This window comes from Rutilus rutilus (assembly GCF_951802725.1).
Source record: "Rutilus rutilus genome assembly, chromosome: 5".
Taxonomy (NCBI): domain Eukaryota; kingdom Metazoa; phylum Chordata; class Actinopteri; order Cypriniformes; family Leuciscidae; genus Rutilus; species Rutilus rutilus.
Window position 1 is genome coordinate 38864902 of NC_140213.1, and position 16562 is coordinate 38881463.

The following is a 16562-nucleotide window of genomic DNA, read 5'->3' on the forward strand; positions in this document are numbered from 1 at the left end:
AATGCACTGTGGCTCCTCCAAGCCCTGGCTAGCCTATAAATTGCACTGGAACGGTTTCGTGCGCCTCAAGCAAAACAACATTAAGCATTAAGTCCAGGTCAGTGCACTTCTAGTGCATCTGTGGCAGATGGGGAGGATTGGATGGAGTCTAGGAGGATCAAAGCTTCTTGGTGCAGATGTGAGATCAGTCGGACACAGCAACGTGGGAGATTATCATGCTCGTTTACACTAAAACTTGTGCTCCGTCTGATCTGAGGTCAGATGATCTGCGCTTAAAGTCTCTTGGCTAACTGCAGCATGTCCAGACAGTGGAAAATCCCTTGGCATGGTTGTATGGCGGAATGTGTGTCTTGTTCCAGATTCAGTTCTCAATTCTCAAAACCAAAAATATAGCTCTGGATTGACATGTGATGAGTCAGTTTAAAAAATATAGTAAAATGGAGTTGCCATAAATATTCTCTCCAGTTCCTCTTTCTACTTCTTATTTTCCACCTTTTATTCAGTGACCACTATTAACAAACATGTAGCCTCTTAACTAAAACATGATCTTTTCTCCATCATGGGTCATCATTGCTTATACTGTGTGTTTTTGTGGAAACGGGAAAACAGTCCATGTCTAATGAAGTGTGTTTTTACTCTAGGTGGACAGCGATAAGCCAGAGGACACAAGGCTTATTGAACTTGACAAATCCCACCGCAGCGAGCACACGGTCTACATCACCCCCCCAGAGCTGCCGGCACTTCCAGAAGGAGAGGAGCCACCAATGGTTCATAGGTACAACAGACGCTTCTGGCATTCTGGCTCACAAACTCCCATCCACACTGTTATACTGTGCTTATAAACAGTTCACCACACTGTACATGGCATTGCAGTAATAGCGTAATCCCCTTCAAAACCTCTCCCAGGATGCAGCGTGTAGAATACACCTCTCTAAGGATCCTTTCTACAGAAACTCTCACTAAAGCAATAACACGCACTCCTCCGAGAGCATGTGATTATGTTATATTAAGTGGATCTGTTATTTCGGGATTTGGTATTATTTTGTTACAATGGGGTGTGTTGACATTGAAGATTAAGATTGTCCCAAGATATTGAATATTAGCTTATTTTGAGTTATTTCAAATTTTGTCTTTACGTGGCATGCTGTTCATAGTTTATGGCAAAAATATTTTGCCATATTGTTTTTTGTTTTTAAATAAATTGTCATTTAAGTTTTCTTATACATTCTGTGAATTTAATTTATATTAAAAATAGAAATGAAACATTTTACTGGATTGTAAAACTGCTACTCTGAGAAAATTGTTTTAATCTGTTGATACCCTTTAAAGGGTTTTTAATTAAATGAATCCACATTTATATTATAATAAATCAACTAAACATATCAATCATTAACAATCAAGTTGAAGTGAGGGAGAACGGTGTTCATACTTTTGATCTCTTACAGCTACAGTGGGTTCCCTGTACTGAACACCCAACTCTGTGAGCTTCAGGATGGTCCCAGAGTCCCCAAAGCAACATCAGCCGTGAGACACATCAGTCCCATCAGCCCAGCTGCCATTTTCAGGCGCTCCCAACAGGTTGGTATTTCAAACACTAATCTCATCCAGATCACACCCCATGATCCCACTTGTCAAGTCTTTCCCCCTCCTCCCTAATGCCCGTTCTCTCTGTGATCCTCCCTCTGTAGGAGATCAAATCAGCCCAGAGGATGGCTAAGACGTACTCCTCCATCCCGCAGATGTGGTCCAAGTGTCTTCTCAGGCATTGTCACGGTCTGTGGTTCATCTGCTTGCCCGCGTATGTCAGTGCCTGTCACTCTAAGGTGCGTGTGCTGCATACTGCCTACGACGTGCTGAGAAATATGCAGGACAAAAAGTTGCAGCCCCCTGATGAGGTAGAGTCGCCTAACAATCTCCATTGATTGGCTTTGTTCAGTTGTCAGTACAGTTTGTACTGAACCTAGACAGCGGAAATTTCCGCCTGTGTTGTGCTTTTGTAAGTAATGGTTTGTTTCTGCTCCAATGGAGGTGTGTTACCGGGTCCTGATGCAGCTGTGTGGGCAGTATGGACAGCCTGTTCTGGCTGTCCGGGTTCTTTTTGAGATGAAGAAAGCCGGAGTGCAGCCTAATGCCATAACCTATGGATACTACAACAGGGTGAGCGCAGTTTTCTTTTGTGCTACTACATGGAGACAAGCTGCAATCTAAATAATCATAAATAAATATACATAAAATATCTATTCAAGGCATAATTACTTTTGGTTTTGTGTTATGCCAAGATGTCGAAATTTTGATGCCATTTCCTGTTCAAATACATGCAGTCACCCCAAGAACCTTTTTAAGTTATGAATATTAATTAGATCACTATCAAAATTACATGTTTATCCTTCTAAGTAAACCAGTTTTTAATGTACTTTGGGTAGTACTTTCCTTTTTTCTGGTGTTTTTCTGGTTTTTGAGGTTGAAGAAATGTCACACAACATGTCCAAGTTGCATGTGCCTAATTTGACTAGCCTTTACCAAGTGATTAATTTTTGCCAAAATATCATAGTGTTTGAGTGGAAAAACAACAAAATGACAACAACACACAATTATTTTTACCTAATTTTAAAAGTTTATGAACATTTATTCTGTTATCCAACTTGTGCACAATTATATGGTTAGTTGCAATTTATTTAATTTGCCACTTTTTCTAGTAGCCACAACTAGAACAGACAGAATCAGGACAGATCTGCAACCCATTTTTGGGTCCTAACCACTGCCCTGGCATCATTTTTGTGCAAACGCCACTTGGTTTGATATTTTGTTATCTAATGCAACACGAACATTTGTACATTTTAAATGTCAGAATGTACTTTGTACATTTAATGGTCATTTTAAATGTCAGAAATCTGCAAAACCACTATATAGGTGTGTTATAGAGTAACGTTGCTTGAGGGCCTCGAGCTGGCAGCAGATCTGGCATGTTACTCTGTTTCTCATGCCTGTTATCATTCATTACACAAAAGTGTAGACTAGCAACAATTTCCCTGTGGGCTTTACAAGTTGTCCCAAAATACTAAGAGGACACACTCACAGAGACATAAGTCTGGGCAGCTGAGTGTTGTTCCAATTCTATCAAAGTAATTACAGCTAGTCCTTGAGAGACAGCACAATCTACTTATGATAATAAGAGGCGTTGCACTGTAGAATTATTTAGTTAATCTGTGTGTCTTACTGTGGTGTTCTTCTCTCCCCAGGCCGTTCTGGAGAGCACATGGCCTTCCTCGACCAGAGGGGGATACTTCCTGTGGGGAAAGTTGAGAAATGTGGTTCGGGGTGTGGTGCTGTTCAAACAAGTATGGAGGAGGCAGACCACCCACCAGAAAGACACCCATCTCTCTGGTAAAACCCCCAACTCCATTTCACACATTTCAGTGGACACAGTCTTTAAATAGCCTGCAAAAACAAAGTCAGATCCAATCCAGAAAAATGACACATGATTATGCTGCTTTCTAAGATTGACAAATTGTAAAAAAAAAAAAAAAAGTAAAAAATTTAAACATTGATGATCTCATAATGTACTGTAAAAACTCCAGAATCCATCCAAGATGGAGGATGAATATCTAAAATATCTATAAAAAAATCTAAATATGTCTAAATAAAATTAATTGAGAAATTACCCAATTTACTCAATTATGGCTATTTTTATATATGTATATGTAACATAATATTGACTATTTTACCCAATGTGTGTTAGCTTAGGAACATGATATCGGAAAACTCTTTTGAAATCAGTTGTCTGAGTCTCAAAGCGCTTCATGTGAGAAGAAATTATGATTAGAATTTGCCTTTGAAAATCCCTTCCAAATTGGCTGACTTTGAGATTCCATTTTGGTTAGGAAGTTCACAATGCAAACACCAAGGCAGCTCACTAGATTTTGGAACATAATTAATTATTGGGCAAAGGCCATAGAGTTTGGGCCAGGTCATTATTTGCTACATTCATTACTTCTACAAAGTAATAATCATTCTGACTATTTCCACACCAGGACATTTCTGTTAAAAATAGTTATATCATCAGACTTCTTTCTTTGAGACGCAAGCCTATTCAAAAGGGAGCATGGACTCAATATCATTTTGCACTGTCAAAAAAACTTTCCATCATTTTACACAGAGGCAGGATTACTTGAGTTTTGTGCCTGAGGGAAGTACCATCTCCCAGCTATCTTACCCCTCCTCACTCGGGCCTGATACAGCCTGCCTGCTGAACCAGAGAGGCTTTAATGGGTTCAATTAAGATGAGAGTCGATAGCCGCCTCCTCAGCCACCACAGTTCACAGTCTGCACTTGATGTGATCTCCTTTCTCACACAGCCCCCTGTAAGCAGCATATTTGAGAAGTGCACAAGAGGGCTTTAGTAATTAAAACAAGCTGCCTCAACACACCACCCCCAACCAACTGCAGCCTTGTCGTGCAGATCGAATTAATCTCGCACACAAAGGACTAAAATCCTGATTGGCTGATTGCATGCTGTTGGAGCCATTTACCTTTTAATGCATTTGTCCAGTCCTTTATATTAAAGGGGTCATCGGATGGCCATTTTCCATAAGTTGGTATGATTCTTTAAGAATCGGGACACACGAAGCCGACGGTTGGCCGTCGGGCAGTTTTTGTGCGTCGACCGACTAAATTTTGCACGGTTCCGCACAGTCGGCTGAAATTGGTCATCGGCTTTTTTTGGGCCGATTCGAGAGAGAGAGAGAACTCTGATTGTCTGCTCAGCTTAGTGAACGAGTCAGTGCACGAGAATAATAGCAAAACAGTGAGCAAAGAAGTCAAAACGGTACAGATAGAAGGCTTTTCTAATGTTACGTCATCTTACATGAGTGTTCCTTGGCGAATATTTCAATATTAACATGAGCGGAGTGGAATAAAGATAGTGTTTAGCAGGAATGATATTCAAAACGGCAAGCGATATGATGTAAATATGACATCATATTGCTCAGAAAATCCAAACGGCTTGATTATTGAGAGTGTTTAGGTTTTTTGAGGATTAAAAAAAAAAAGCAGTGAATGGATTTTTTTCATTGTATGGTGGTTGTGTCCACACACTGCAAAGACACATTTATATGCAAAATGCACATAAAAGTGCATTTTGCATCCGATGATCCCTTTAAAGTATTACAAACTATCATTCAAAAATTTGGGGTCAGTAAGATTTTTTTCAAATAAATTATAATTAATCAAAAGTGACAGTAAAGACTTAAACATTGATACAATAAAAAAATGATAAATATGTACCTTTGAACTTTCTATTAATCAAAGTGTACTGCAAAAAAAATTCCCCAAAAAATTAAGCAGCATGACTGTTTTCAACATCGATAATATAATAATATAATATAAAAGTAAATGCTTTTGAACACAAAATCTGCATATTATAATGATCATAATGGTCATGTGACACTGAAAACTGCAAGTAATGGCTGCTGAAAATTCATCTTTGCCCTCACACTGAAATAAATTAAGTTATTTCGTTAAGTAAAACAGTTATTTTAAATTTCAATTATATTTCATAATATTGCTGTATTATTGTTTATGAAATGTATGTTATGGTTTTTAATATGTGTATATAACTTTACGACTGTTAAGGTAAACAAAAATCTAAATACCATAAAAAAAATATTTTCCTTTATTGTATCTTTTGGGGGGATTATTATTACTTGATATTTTATGTGCTTTGAAAGCCCTCAACATCTTCTTACCATGTGGGTGGATGAATTTTTTTTTTTTTTGATCAGAAAAGTCACTTTGATTGTGTACTTTGATTGCTCTGTTGCCACTTTGAAATATGATGCAATCTCTGGGCAGAAAACTGTTGTGTTTTGAAACATGTTACTTGTTAGTTCTCCAGCTAACTGTCTTTTATACTTCTCTATGAGCAGATGCCAGTGATCTCGACAGTGTCAGCCATGGCAGTCTGGACAGCTCTAACGATTCTGCGGAGCGAGCTTCCATTGATACAGACTTCACTAAAATGGATTCCAGTGATGACAGATCCAGCACAGGTACCCGGGCTGCTCTCAGTCTGTCTGTGTTCTTCTTCCATCATCAGTCCTCCACTGCGCTCTCGGCACAACAGGACGTGCCTCTCTCTCTTTCAAACTCATCAGAAGTCTCAAGGAGAGTCATTATTTTTCACTGTGGGAGTGAAAAGACATCTCTCCCTCGCTGTTGTTTTTTTTCTCGCTTTCAGTCTTTTCTCTTTTTTCAAGCACACATTAGTATAACACATTTGGTTCAGTGAACAAAAGCACAACACCCATTCACATGCCCCCTCAGATGATCCAACTGAACTTTGAATGCAACTTCCAAAACAAAAACAAAAAAATGTGATAAAATGAATGATTTCATTAGGAAATACACTTCTGTTCAAAAGTTTGGGGTCGGTAAGATTTTGCTCACCAATGCTGCAATGATCAAAAATACAGTAAAAACGTTAACATTATGAAATATTATTACAATTTAAAATAAATGGTTTCTATTTTAATATATTTAAAATTTTAATCTATTTCTGTGATGGCAAAGCAAAATTTTCAGCTGTCATTACTCCAGTCTTTAGTGTCACATGATCCTTCAGAAATCATTCTAATATGCTGATCTGGTGGACAAGAAACATTTATTATTATCAATGAAAACTGTTGTGCTGCTTAATGTTGTTGTGGAAACCATTATACATTTTTCAGGATTCTTTGATTGGAAATTCCAAAAAGAACAGTATTTATTTAAAATAGAAATATCTTATAACATAATAGATGTCTTTACTGTTACTTTTGATCAATTTAATGGATCCTTGCTGAACAATTTATATTTTAATTTTTTTAAAGCTGACTGTCCCAAACTTTTGAACATTAATGTGCAACATTTTCACAGTATCATTAAACTGAGATGGGTCTACCCATCATCTACTTACCCTCATGTCACTCAAAACCTTCCTGTGGAACACAAAAAGTGATATTTTAAAGAATTTTCAACCATTTTTGTCTGTAGAATGAAAGTTAATATAGTTCAAAACAACATTAGACCCCATTAACTTTCATTATATGAACAAAAATATACAGTATACAGAGACATTTTTCTAAATATCTTCCTTTGTGTTCAACAAAGTCATGAAATGAAAAGAAATAAGCAGGATTACTGTAGGTGCCTGACGCCCATATCTGAGAATATGGTAAAAGACAGAGAAGAAAGCCCCTCTATATGTTCGAACAGCTTTTTGAAGTATTCCAAAGCTATAGGCGGTGATGCCCATGGAGGAGATCTGAGAGCTTGAACAGAAGAGACTCGCAGTTAGCGAGCAATCGCAGACAACAGTGTAGCAGGAGTCTGACTGAGCAGTCGAGAAAGGGGAAAAAAAGGAATGACTAATGGTGTTATTTTAGCTCACCTCTGGAGGCAGTACTGTGATGTGAACTTTATGCCCCATCTGCTTTCTCAGTGTAGCTCAGAAGTAGTCACCCTGTGAGTGTCTTTCAGTGTGCTTCTGCCCGATTACAGAAAATGTGAGAGTAAATTAGTGCTCCTTTTTGATGTTATGCTATCAGGTCATGATGTTCTGTTCTAAAATAACTTTGTTTGAAGCCTTTCTCATAAGAGTCTCTATCCAGTCGCATCAAATCATCCAAAATCTGTAAAGTAAAACTAAAATATCCAATACAGATTTGTCAGCCATCAAAAAGATTCCAAATCTCACCAACATGAAACATTAATGAGGATGTTTTTTTGTTTTTTTTGCCCAATTTATTTTGTTCAGAAGTGTTTTGTTCTGAATTGCACTGAATTGTCTCCAAAATAGTGGCTAATAGAAGGAAAAAACACTGCTTAATGCTAAAATTAAGACCCAGATTATGCTAAATGTGTTTTGTCCATCAGTGTCAACTTTAGATCCTGAAGAAAAATCAGTTGAGAACCAGCGGTCTTAGTGTTTGTTTCTGTGTATTGTTTTGATTCCAGGTGGTCAGTCTGATCAGGGCTATGACTCTCTGTCTAAAGAGGAGGTGAGGTTAGGAGGAGGTGAGGAGCAGAACTCATCTCCAGACATGAAAGAGAAGAAGGACAGAAACTCTTGCTCAAGTGAGTAATGGAGAATTCTTGTGTCCCCCAAACATACAAAGGGTATGTGTGACACTGAGGACTGGAGTAATAGCAGCTAAAAAAATCGGCTTTGCCATCACAGGATTAAATTACATTTTAAAACGCATTAAAATAGAAAGCAGTTATTTTAAATAGCAATAATATTTCACAATGTTACTGTTTTATCTGTATTTTCGATTAAATAAATGCAGCCTTGGTGAGCATAAAAGATTTCTTTAAAAAAAAATAAACAAACATACCAACCCCAAACTTTAGCATTTAAGTTAACAATTTATGAACACGCATGAATTAACAATGAACAATTGTTAAATTAGATTAATATACTGTTATAAATATTGTTTATGGTCATTTCAATACAACTAATGTAAAACTATTCACTTTATTTGTTTTTAAAGTGGAATTGCATGGCCTCACCCTGGAGTAGGTTCATATTACCAACCAAACTAAAACACACATTCTTTGCATGAGTGTTGTCGTGAGAAAACAGTCGCGAGTTAATTATGTAAAATGCAGTTTATCATCGTGCAAAAAAAAACAGAAAGCGCAAGCTTTTGTGTCAGGTTGTTATGTTGTAATGCTAAATATAATGGTAGAATTGTGTGTATTTACGACTCGCCGGGACCCGATGTGAGATCCACCAATCAGAGAACTTCCTGAATCTCAATCTGATTTTGATTGGATAAAATTAATGGAGAATGTTTCGTGTTTTGGGATCTATGCTGTGCAGCATTCAGTAAGAAGGCAGTTAATTTGATTTTAAACATGCAAGTTGCACCTCTTTGCTTCCACCTAGTGGTAATGTGTGGCACTGCAAGTTATTAAACTACTTGTTTATTTGCTTCTTTTTAACAAGTGGCTGTTTTTTTTCCTCTCATTTCAATGTTCAGTGTCTCAGACTGTACTCTCAAAGACAGAAGATTCATCCCTTCTGGTTAGAACCCATCCATCTGCAACCAATGGTGAAACCAGTCATTTCCTTTCTGAAGCCCTTCCAAAGACAAAAAGGCCAAACTCCCTGGATATTTTCGGAGAAAAGCCCGTAAGGCCCAGCACACTGGATCTAACCCCGAATAAGATGGGAGAAGGACTCTGTACTGAATCTGTTGAAGCACTGATAGAAACGGAAGCAGTGGGGGGCGTTGTGAGCCCACCTAAAGTTGCCGTGGAGAGGACTGCTAGCTGCATGGTTGCCATGGAAAAGAGAGTTGCCATGGAGAGGGAGCACATCGGCGTGGAGAGGAGCGTGAGCTGCAGCGGTGCTCTTGGTGCTCTTGGTCGAGTGGTTAAGAGGACGGGCATTGAAGCAGGGTTTGATCCTCTGTCCCTCATGGTGGCTGAGACTCACGTCCACAGTGATAATGCGGACACCCCCACCGCCCGCCGACACCTGGCTGAAGAGATTCATCACTACATGAACAACATGAGTAGCCCGTTAAGCCAGCGGTCTCTCAGTGTGGACCTCAAGGGGCACCAGACCCCGTCCCCACACAGCTCTCCCTGCTCCTCCCAGCTCCAACCTCAGCCACGAACACGACTCTTCTCCTCGCCTTCCCTTCCTCAGGGACGTGTGCGCAGGGTCAGGGAGCAGCGGCCCACCTCCCTGGCCTCCCCTTCCTCACCTACTCCCTCCTCTTCCTCTTTCTCCATGGACTCTCTGCTCACCCCGACCCTGGACGTGTTCAAGACCAGCTTCCTCTCTGCTGGGAAGGGCGTCGCTGAGAAAGCCAGCCGACTGTATTCACGGCTTTCCTCCCAGACGTCCATTGCACAGGTATTCATGACATTAACCATTTATGAACTTTTCATTTACTTTTATTCATCAAGGATGCATTAGATAGATTAAAAGTGACCGTAAATAATTAAATTGTTACAAAAGATTTCTATTTTGAATAAATTCTGAAAATACATATTTTTTAAAATGATAATATTAAGCTGCAGTTATAATACAAAAAAATATTTTTGAGCACCAAATCATCACATTAGAATGATATCTGAACGATCATGTGACACTAAAGACTGGAATAATACAATTTTAAACTATATTAAACTAGAAAATAGTTATTAACTAATAACTAGTAATAATAATTGTGTAGTAAATTGTAATAATATTGCACAATATTACTGTTTTTACTCTATTTTCAATCAAATAAATGCAACCTTGATGAGCATAATTATTTTTTTACTCTAGTTACTCATTACTAATTTTTCTCACCAGGATTTAAACTCTGACCGGGTCAGTGTGTCTTCACTGGGGTCAGGTGACCCTGATTGCTCCTCTCTGATCGAGAGTGATTCCTGTGTAGACCCCGACGGGCTCTCTTCCCCCCAGCGGGATGCCGCCCAGCCCGTCACGCGGCCCAAAAGAAGCCCTTACAGGAGCGGCCACGGCCTAGAAAGCCCATCCGCAGCACCTCGACTCTTCCGCCAGTCCTCCCTCACTGGTGAGTGTTTAAAGACTTTTTAAAGACTGGTCGGAGATTATGACATTAATCACGATTATTTTATCCTATTGACTGTCCTAGTTTTTTAAGGTATTCAATTTTTTTATATGCATATAGTTTTATGATAAAAATGTTTTATGTATTTATGTTGTATATTTCTAGGGAGTTCTTTTGACGACTGTTGCATTAAAATAATACATTGCATTAAAATACTTTTTTTTTTACAATATAAAAGCAGATTATTTAATTTAGTAAAAAAAAAACACACTTAATATTTATCTCACACAATATAAATGCGATGTATGGGCTCTGTAATCCAGCAAAACGAGTCAACAGAGCGGCCAACAATTTTGTGTAGTTAATCAGGATCTCTTTCTACCTCTTTTTTTTGTTTGGGTTTTCCAACATTGGGTTTTCTAGACGGTGAATTGAGGATGTGGATGAAGTTTGCAAAATGGTGGATCTTAGCAAAATGGCTGGAATTACTTACAGCACATTTAATATTGATAAGTAGCTAATGTTCATTTGAAATGCCTCCCCTCTATTCGGGCAGATCTTTTAGGTTTCCCCATATACTAAAAATAGACGCTGTGCTAAAAAATTACTCATCAGTCTCTCTCATGATGAGTAATACTCTGTATATTTCGGTCCTTTGTCAAGGTTACAGTGTTGTACAATTTAAGAAGCAAAGCAAGTGAAGGAGATGTTTAAATACATGTCATTCTAAATGTGAATAATTCAGTTGTAAAGATGAGCTTATTTGTAGTTTTCTGGGCCATTATGCATGATGCTTTGGATAGGTGATTAAGCATGTTTTTGCATATGGAGTGCTGTGTGTTGTTCATTGTTTCTGCTCCAGCAGCTGCAGAAGTAGGCCAGTAGACAGGGCTGTGAGTGTGTCTGGCGCTGCAGTAATGGGGTCTGAGAGGGGCTCTTTAATCAGGCTGACGGGGGTTGTGATGGAGTGCTCCCCAATCACTCGCATCCGCATATACACTCTTATCCCGGACTTCTGTAGAGCCTTCAGCGCCATCAGAATTAGCATTCATAATCCCTGCAGGCAATCACCTTGAAATGAGACTTGTTTTTGGAGAAGATAGTTCTCTGATGAAAAACACCAGTTCTTCAAAGCGCCTTTTGCCGCAGAGAGTGACTTTTATTTGTCTTTCGTCCTTTAGGTCCATCGCTGACAATAACGAAAGCTCTGCAGACCTCAGACGTGTGTTCTGATTCCAGCTTCACTCAGTCCACGCAGAATTACGCCATTGAAGTGAGTTTTACTTACTTTGAATGACACATATGTTTAAGTATTCCTGTATCAGGAGGCATTGCGGCTAACTTTGATTGGCTTTCTAGGTACGTATGTCCAGTTGTTCACACTGTAACACCTGTGAGAGTTTGGTGTATGATGAAGAGATCATGGCTGGTTGGACAGCTGACGACTCCAACCTCAATAGCACGTGCCCCTTTTGCGGCTCTCCATTTCTGCCCCTGCTCAATGTGGAAATCAGAAACCTGGGCGACCAGCAAAGGTAATTTGGTCTCCAACCAAATCAGTAGACATTTCTGTCGAGATATTCACCATTTCAAACAGTTTTCTTCCGTTTCCACTCAGATCCCCCTCTCAAGACACGCATACTTGCCAGACAGACACCGAAGATGAACTTCCACAAGTTTATGATGTCACTGGCAATCTATCCAGCAATGGCAAAAAAGACCCTGTAAGAATACATTTCTCAGTCTACAATTTCAGTGTTTTGGAATCATATTTTGTAATCATCACTTTATTATGGTATTAATAGTGATATATAATAATCAATGTACCATGTTTTCCAGAATATAAGTCTTGGTTCATCTGAAACGTGCTGCAGCTTATATTCTAGAGCGACTTATATAATGTAATTAACATCAAGCAGGCAAAACTGACAATTTGTTTTGGATCCATGTACGTTTAAAAAAACTAATGAACGAGTGCACAGACCCAAAACATGAACAAAGCGCACACATTTTATTTAGAGGAGAAAAAGAGCGGTACATGAGTATAAGTTTATTTCCCACACACTGGTAGTTTCCATTTCGCTTCTTAAAAAAAATGGTGCTTATAATAATGGCTTACAGCGGGGATCATGTTCGTACAGTCTGACAAGCAACAGCCGTAAAGGACTATTATAAATCGCCCAGTGTCCACCCGGGTTTATTTTCCGGAAAATATGATATTATGTTACATTATATAATTATGTTTGTGACTCAAAAGTTGGTTCAGTTCATTAGGCTGGTAGTTATTTTAGTCTTTCTGTGCTGTAGGAGCCAGTCACCGTGCCCTACCTGAGTCCTCTGGTGCTTTGGAAAGAACTGGAGAGCTTGCTGGAAAACGAGGGAGATCAGGCCATCTCATCTGCAGCCATTGTGGATCACCACCCCATTGTGTTCTGGAATCTGGTGTGGTGTTTCCGTAGGCTGGACCTGCCCAGCAGCCTGCCCGGACTCTATCTGAGCTCCAAACACTACAGCAAAGATGCTCAGGTGGGTCTCAAGAATTCTTACATGATCTTCCTTTTCCCATTTGTTTTTTAACGAATGAATAGTTGTAAATGCTAGAAACTGTTGGTGATGCCACTGTATTTCTCCATAACATCTTGCATCAATGTTATGTACATGTTTTCTTGCAGTCTCTGCAAAGTTTTGCATCAGAAGACAGTAAAAATGTCTTGGTCCAGATCCTGTGGGACAACCCCAGACTGCATCAGGACCCCATTCAGTCCTGCTACTTGCTCTGGAAATCATATTGTAAGAATATGTCCTACAAACTCATGATAAGTGATAAGTGAGCTTTATGACTAAATGTGCACAAAAGTGGTTCTTGGAGAAATATTTGCAACGAATAATCCTGCTTATGCTATTTCATCTTTATATATCATCATTATTTGAATTACTGAAAATTATTTTTAATAGTTTTAGTTAACAATAACAACACTTCCTTAGGCCAGTAAGCACCCAGCAAACCCCAGCAACTGCATAGAAACTTTAGGAAAAGCATTAAATGTACTAAAACCCTCCTCAAAACACTTTAGCAGCTGTAGCAGTAGTTTTGCATGAACATCACAAGCAGGTACCGGCCATCTACATCATAGTGTGTTCATGTTTTTTAATAGGTGCAAATCCTGCGGTATCTGCGGAGGAGGAACAGGCTGTGAGCTTAGAGCTGCTGCAGGGGGTCGTGAAGAGCATCCAGAGGAACGATGTCTATCAGCCCATGAGTCAGATACTGCAGATACTGGGCACCAGACTGGGCTTCGAAAGACAACGGTAGGAGAATAAATGTGCATGAGCAAAGAAAGACAATTTTGATAAGCTAGTTTTAATGACTAATTTCTCTTTATTTTTTCATATGCAGGAGCTTATATAGAGACATCCTGTTCCTGTCTTTAGTGGCTTTGGGCAAGAGTAGCATAAGTATCGGTGAGTTGACTGTGTTGGTCATGTATTATACTACTGTTCTTTAAGTGACATGTGAAGGCCAAGTATGGTAACCCATCCAAGTTAGCTCACACACATTAGGAGTAGTGAACACACACACACACACACACACACTGCAAACCGTGAAACACACCCGGAGCAGTCGGCAGCCATTTTAGTCATCCTGAAAAATGTATCATGATTTCTACCAAAATATTAAGCAGCACAACTGTTTTCAAGACTGATAATAATAAATGTGTCTTGTCCACCAAATCAGCATATTAGAATGATTTCTGAAGGATCATGTGACACTAAAGACTGAAGTAATGAAGCTGAACATTTAGCTTTGCATCACAGAAATAAATTGCATTTTTAAAATATATTCAAAATAGAAAACAGTTATTTGAAATGGTAATAATATTTCACACAATATTACAGTTTTTACTGTTTTTGATCAAATAAATGCAGCATTGTTAAGCATTAGACACTTCTTTTTTTTAAAACCCTAAAAAAGAAACCTCAAATTTTTTAACGATAAAGTACATCAATGAATTAGACACTAGCATCATTACTAACATCTTCATTTATTCTCACAGATGCATTCGACCGTGAATACAAAATGGCATATGACCGTTTGACGCCCAGCCAGGTCAAAATGACCCACAATTGTGACCGGCCACCCAGCGCTGGAGTCATGGAGTGCAGGAGAACCTTTGGGCTGCCCAATCTGTGATTCGCCTCCTCTCGCTCGTCCCTCCTTCCTCACATCCATCACACAGGAAGGCATCCTAGATGTCCAAGGCCCATCCAAAGAAGCAACGCTTTCATTCATGCGATCCTGAACATTCATCGTTACCAAAGCTACCTCTGGCTCCCATGAGGACTCCTTCGAAACCGTTCCTGTCTGTCTACGTGACTGTTCTTCTTCATACACTTCCTGTGAATATGCCACCTTATTATGTCTATGATAATGTTCATTACCTTATATTCCCCCTTCACTTTTACTCTGCCTAATGTCTTGACCCTCGACCCCCTTTGGAAGCTTTGGGTCACATTCGAATCGTCTAGCACCGCTCAGGTAAAATTGAGTTCAGAGGTCATTATAGATTAGGAGCAATATCATTGTGCTCAGGTCATTCCATCGCTCCATTCGTTCACGCTGAGTGAATCATGGAGTGGATTCGGGACCAGTAGCTGTAGAACAATCAAACTGATCACGTTTAGGACACATAGAAGCACAATGAGCGACCCCAACAAACACACACAGTCCTCTTTTGGCCGTCTAGCGGCACTTGTATATTTCACAAACAAAGAGACTTTTGTGTACATAGTCTATTATTATTTTGAATATTTGTATTATACAGTTATATTTTAAGACTGGAATTTGTTAATTGACGTGTCTCCATTTGTAAAGACTGTTCGTAGTGTATAGGTTCCTCTTTTGAGCGTGTGCTGTTTGTCGTCCTGGTCCTGGAGACCAGTCGTATGGTGACCGTCAGTGACACTGTTGTCTTGAGGTACAGAACTGGACCAAATATAAACTCATGACTCGCAGTTTACATGGTGAGAAATATGTTCGATGAGATTTTTGAACTAAGAAATGCCTTACCTTGGGGCAAAGAACAGTACGGAGACAAATTTCCAACAGGGTATAAAGAGTTATATGGCTAGTATAAAAGAAAAAAAATGGACTGTTAATATAAATATGAAGTCGGCATTTTACACACATTTACATAATCCAAAGTGTTTGCCATGAAGGTACATCATTTTTTTTGTGTTTGTTTTAAACATTTGTTTCTTATATTGTGCAAGGATGCATAAACATGGGTCCCCGTTGTCAAGATCCATAAACAAAGTACCTGAAGCATACAAGCACTTATTTTTACTCAGTTAACTCTTTTCAAATTAAATATGTGGTAACTGGAACTATTATATTTTATTACTGTTCATTTTTTATCATAATGTTAATTGAAGATGCACTTTGAGTTGTGTGATTGGTAAGAAGATTTCTTAAGTTTAAATGCTTCTATCAAGCGCAGTGGATTATGGAAAAAACAATTATACATGTAATTATACACAATGACATATTGATGTTAATGCCCCAAGTGAACAAACAAACAAACAAACAGATAATACTGCCCTAATAACTTTGTTTATTGACCTAATGCTGTGTAAAACTACAACAATTTACAATTTACACTGCTGCTAATATTATAGCAGTTTTTCTATCACCTGCTTTTTACATCCATATGGCATGGTAGTGAAACAAACTGACAAGCTACAGTAATTTAAAGCAGTTAATGTGTAAAGTGATATGTTTTTTTTGTTTTTTTTAACAAATAAGATTATGTTAGGGCAGTGTGCTTTACATATCACTCCTTTTGTTACTTCTATTTATATTTGTATATATCATTTTGTCAGATCTGAGCCAGGTCTATCAAATTGTTTAGAACTGTAAATAAACACACTTAAATCGACTCCAGTATGTTTCTGTTGCCGCCACTGGTTTGTTCAATGAAAGAGAGGGACGGA

General features: G+C 38.7%; 1 protein-coding gene across 2 annotated transcripts in view; it reads left to right on the forward strand.

Moving 5' to 3' along the window:
- The window catches only part of dennd4a (DENN/MADD domain containing 4A), a 31374-nt gene extending 14867 nt beyond the window's left edge, over positions 1–16507 (forward strand). For both annotated transcript variants that reach the window (XM_084409704.1, XM_084409703.1), the window contains 17 exons: positions 642–775; positions 1446–1578; positions 1689–1895; positions 2029–2157; positions 3240–3384; positions 5925–6047; positions 7993–8112; positions 9021–9904; positions 10349–10574; positions 11753–11844; positions 11931–12106; positions 12190–12295; positions 12879–13097; positions 13244–13361; positions 13727–13880; positions 13969–14033; positions 14627–16507. In XM_084409704.1, coding sequence (XP_084265830.1) covers positions 642–775; positions 1446–1578; positions 1689–1895; positions 2029–2157; positions 3240–3384; positions 5925–6047; positions 7993–8112; positions 9021–9904; positions 10349–10574; positions 11753–11844; positions 11931–12106; positions 12190–12295; positions 12879–13097; positions 13244–13361; positions 13727–13880; positions 13969–14033; positions 14627–14763 — 3168 coding nt within the window. In that variant the 3' untranslated portion in view covers positions 14764–16507. The remainder of the gene's footprint in view (positions 1–641; positions 776–1445; positions 1579–1688; positions 1896–2028; positions 2158–3239; positions 3385–5924; positions 6048–7992; positions 8113–9020; positions 9905–10348; positions 10575–11752; positions 11845–11930; positions 12107–12189; positions 12296–12878; positions 13098–13243; positions 13362–13726; positions 13881–13968; positions 14034–14626) is intronic.
- The last annotated feature ends 55 nt before the right edge of the window (positions 16508–16562 follow it).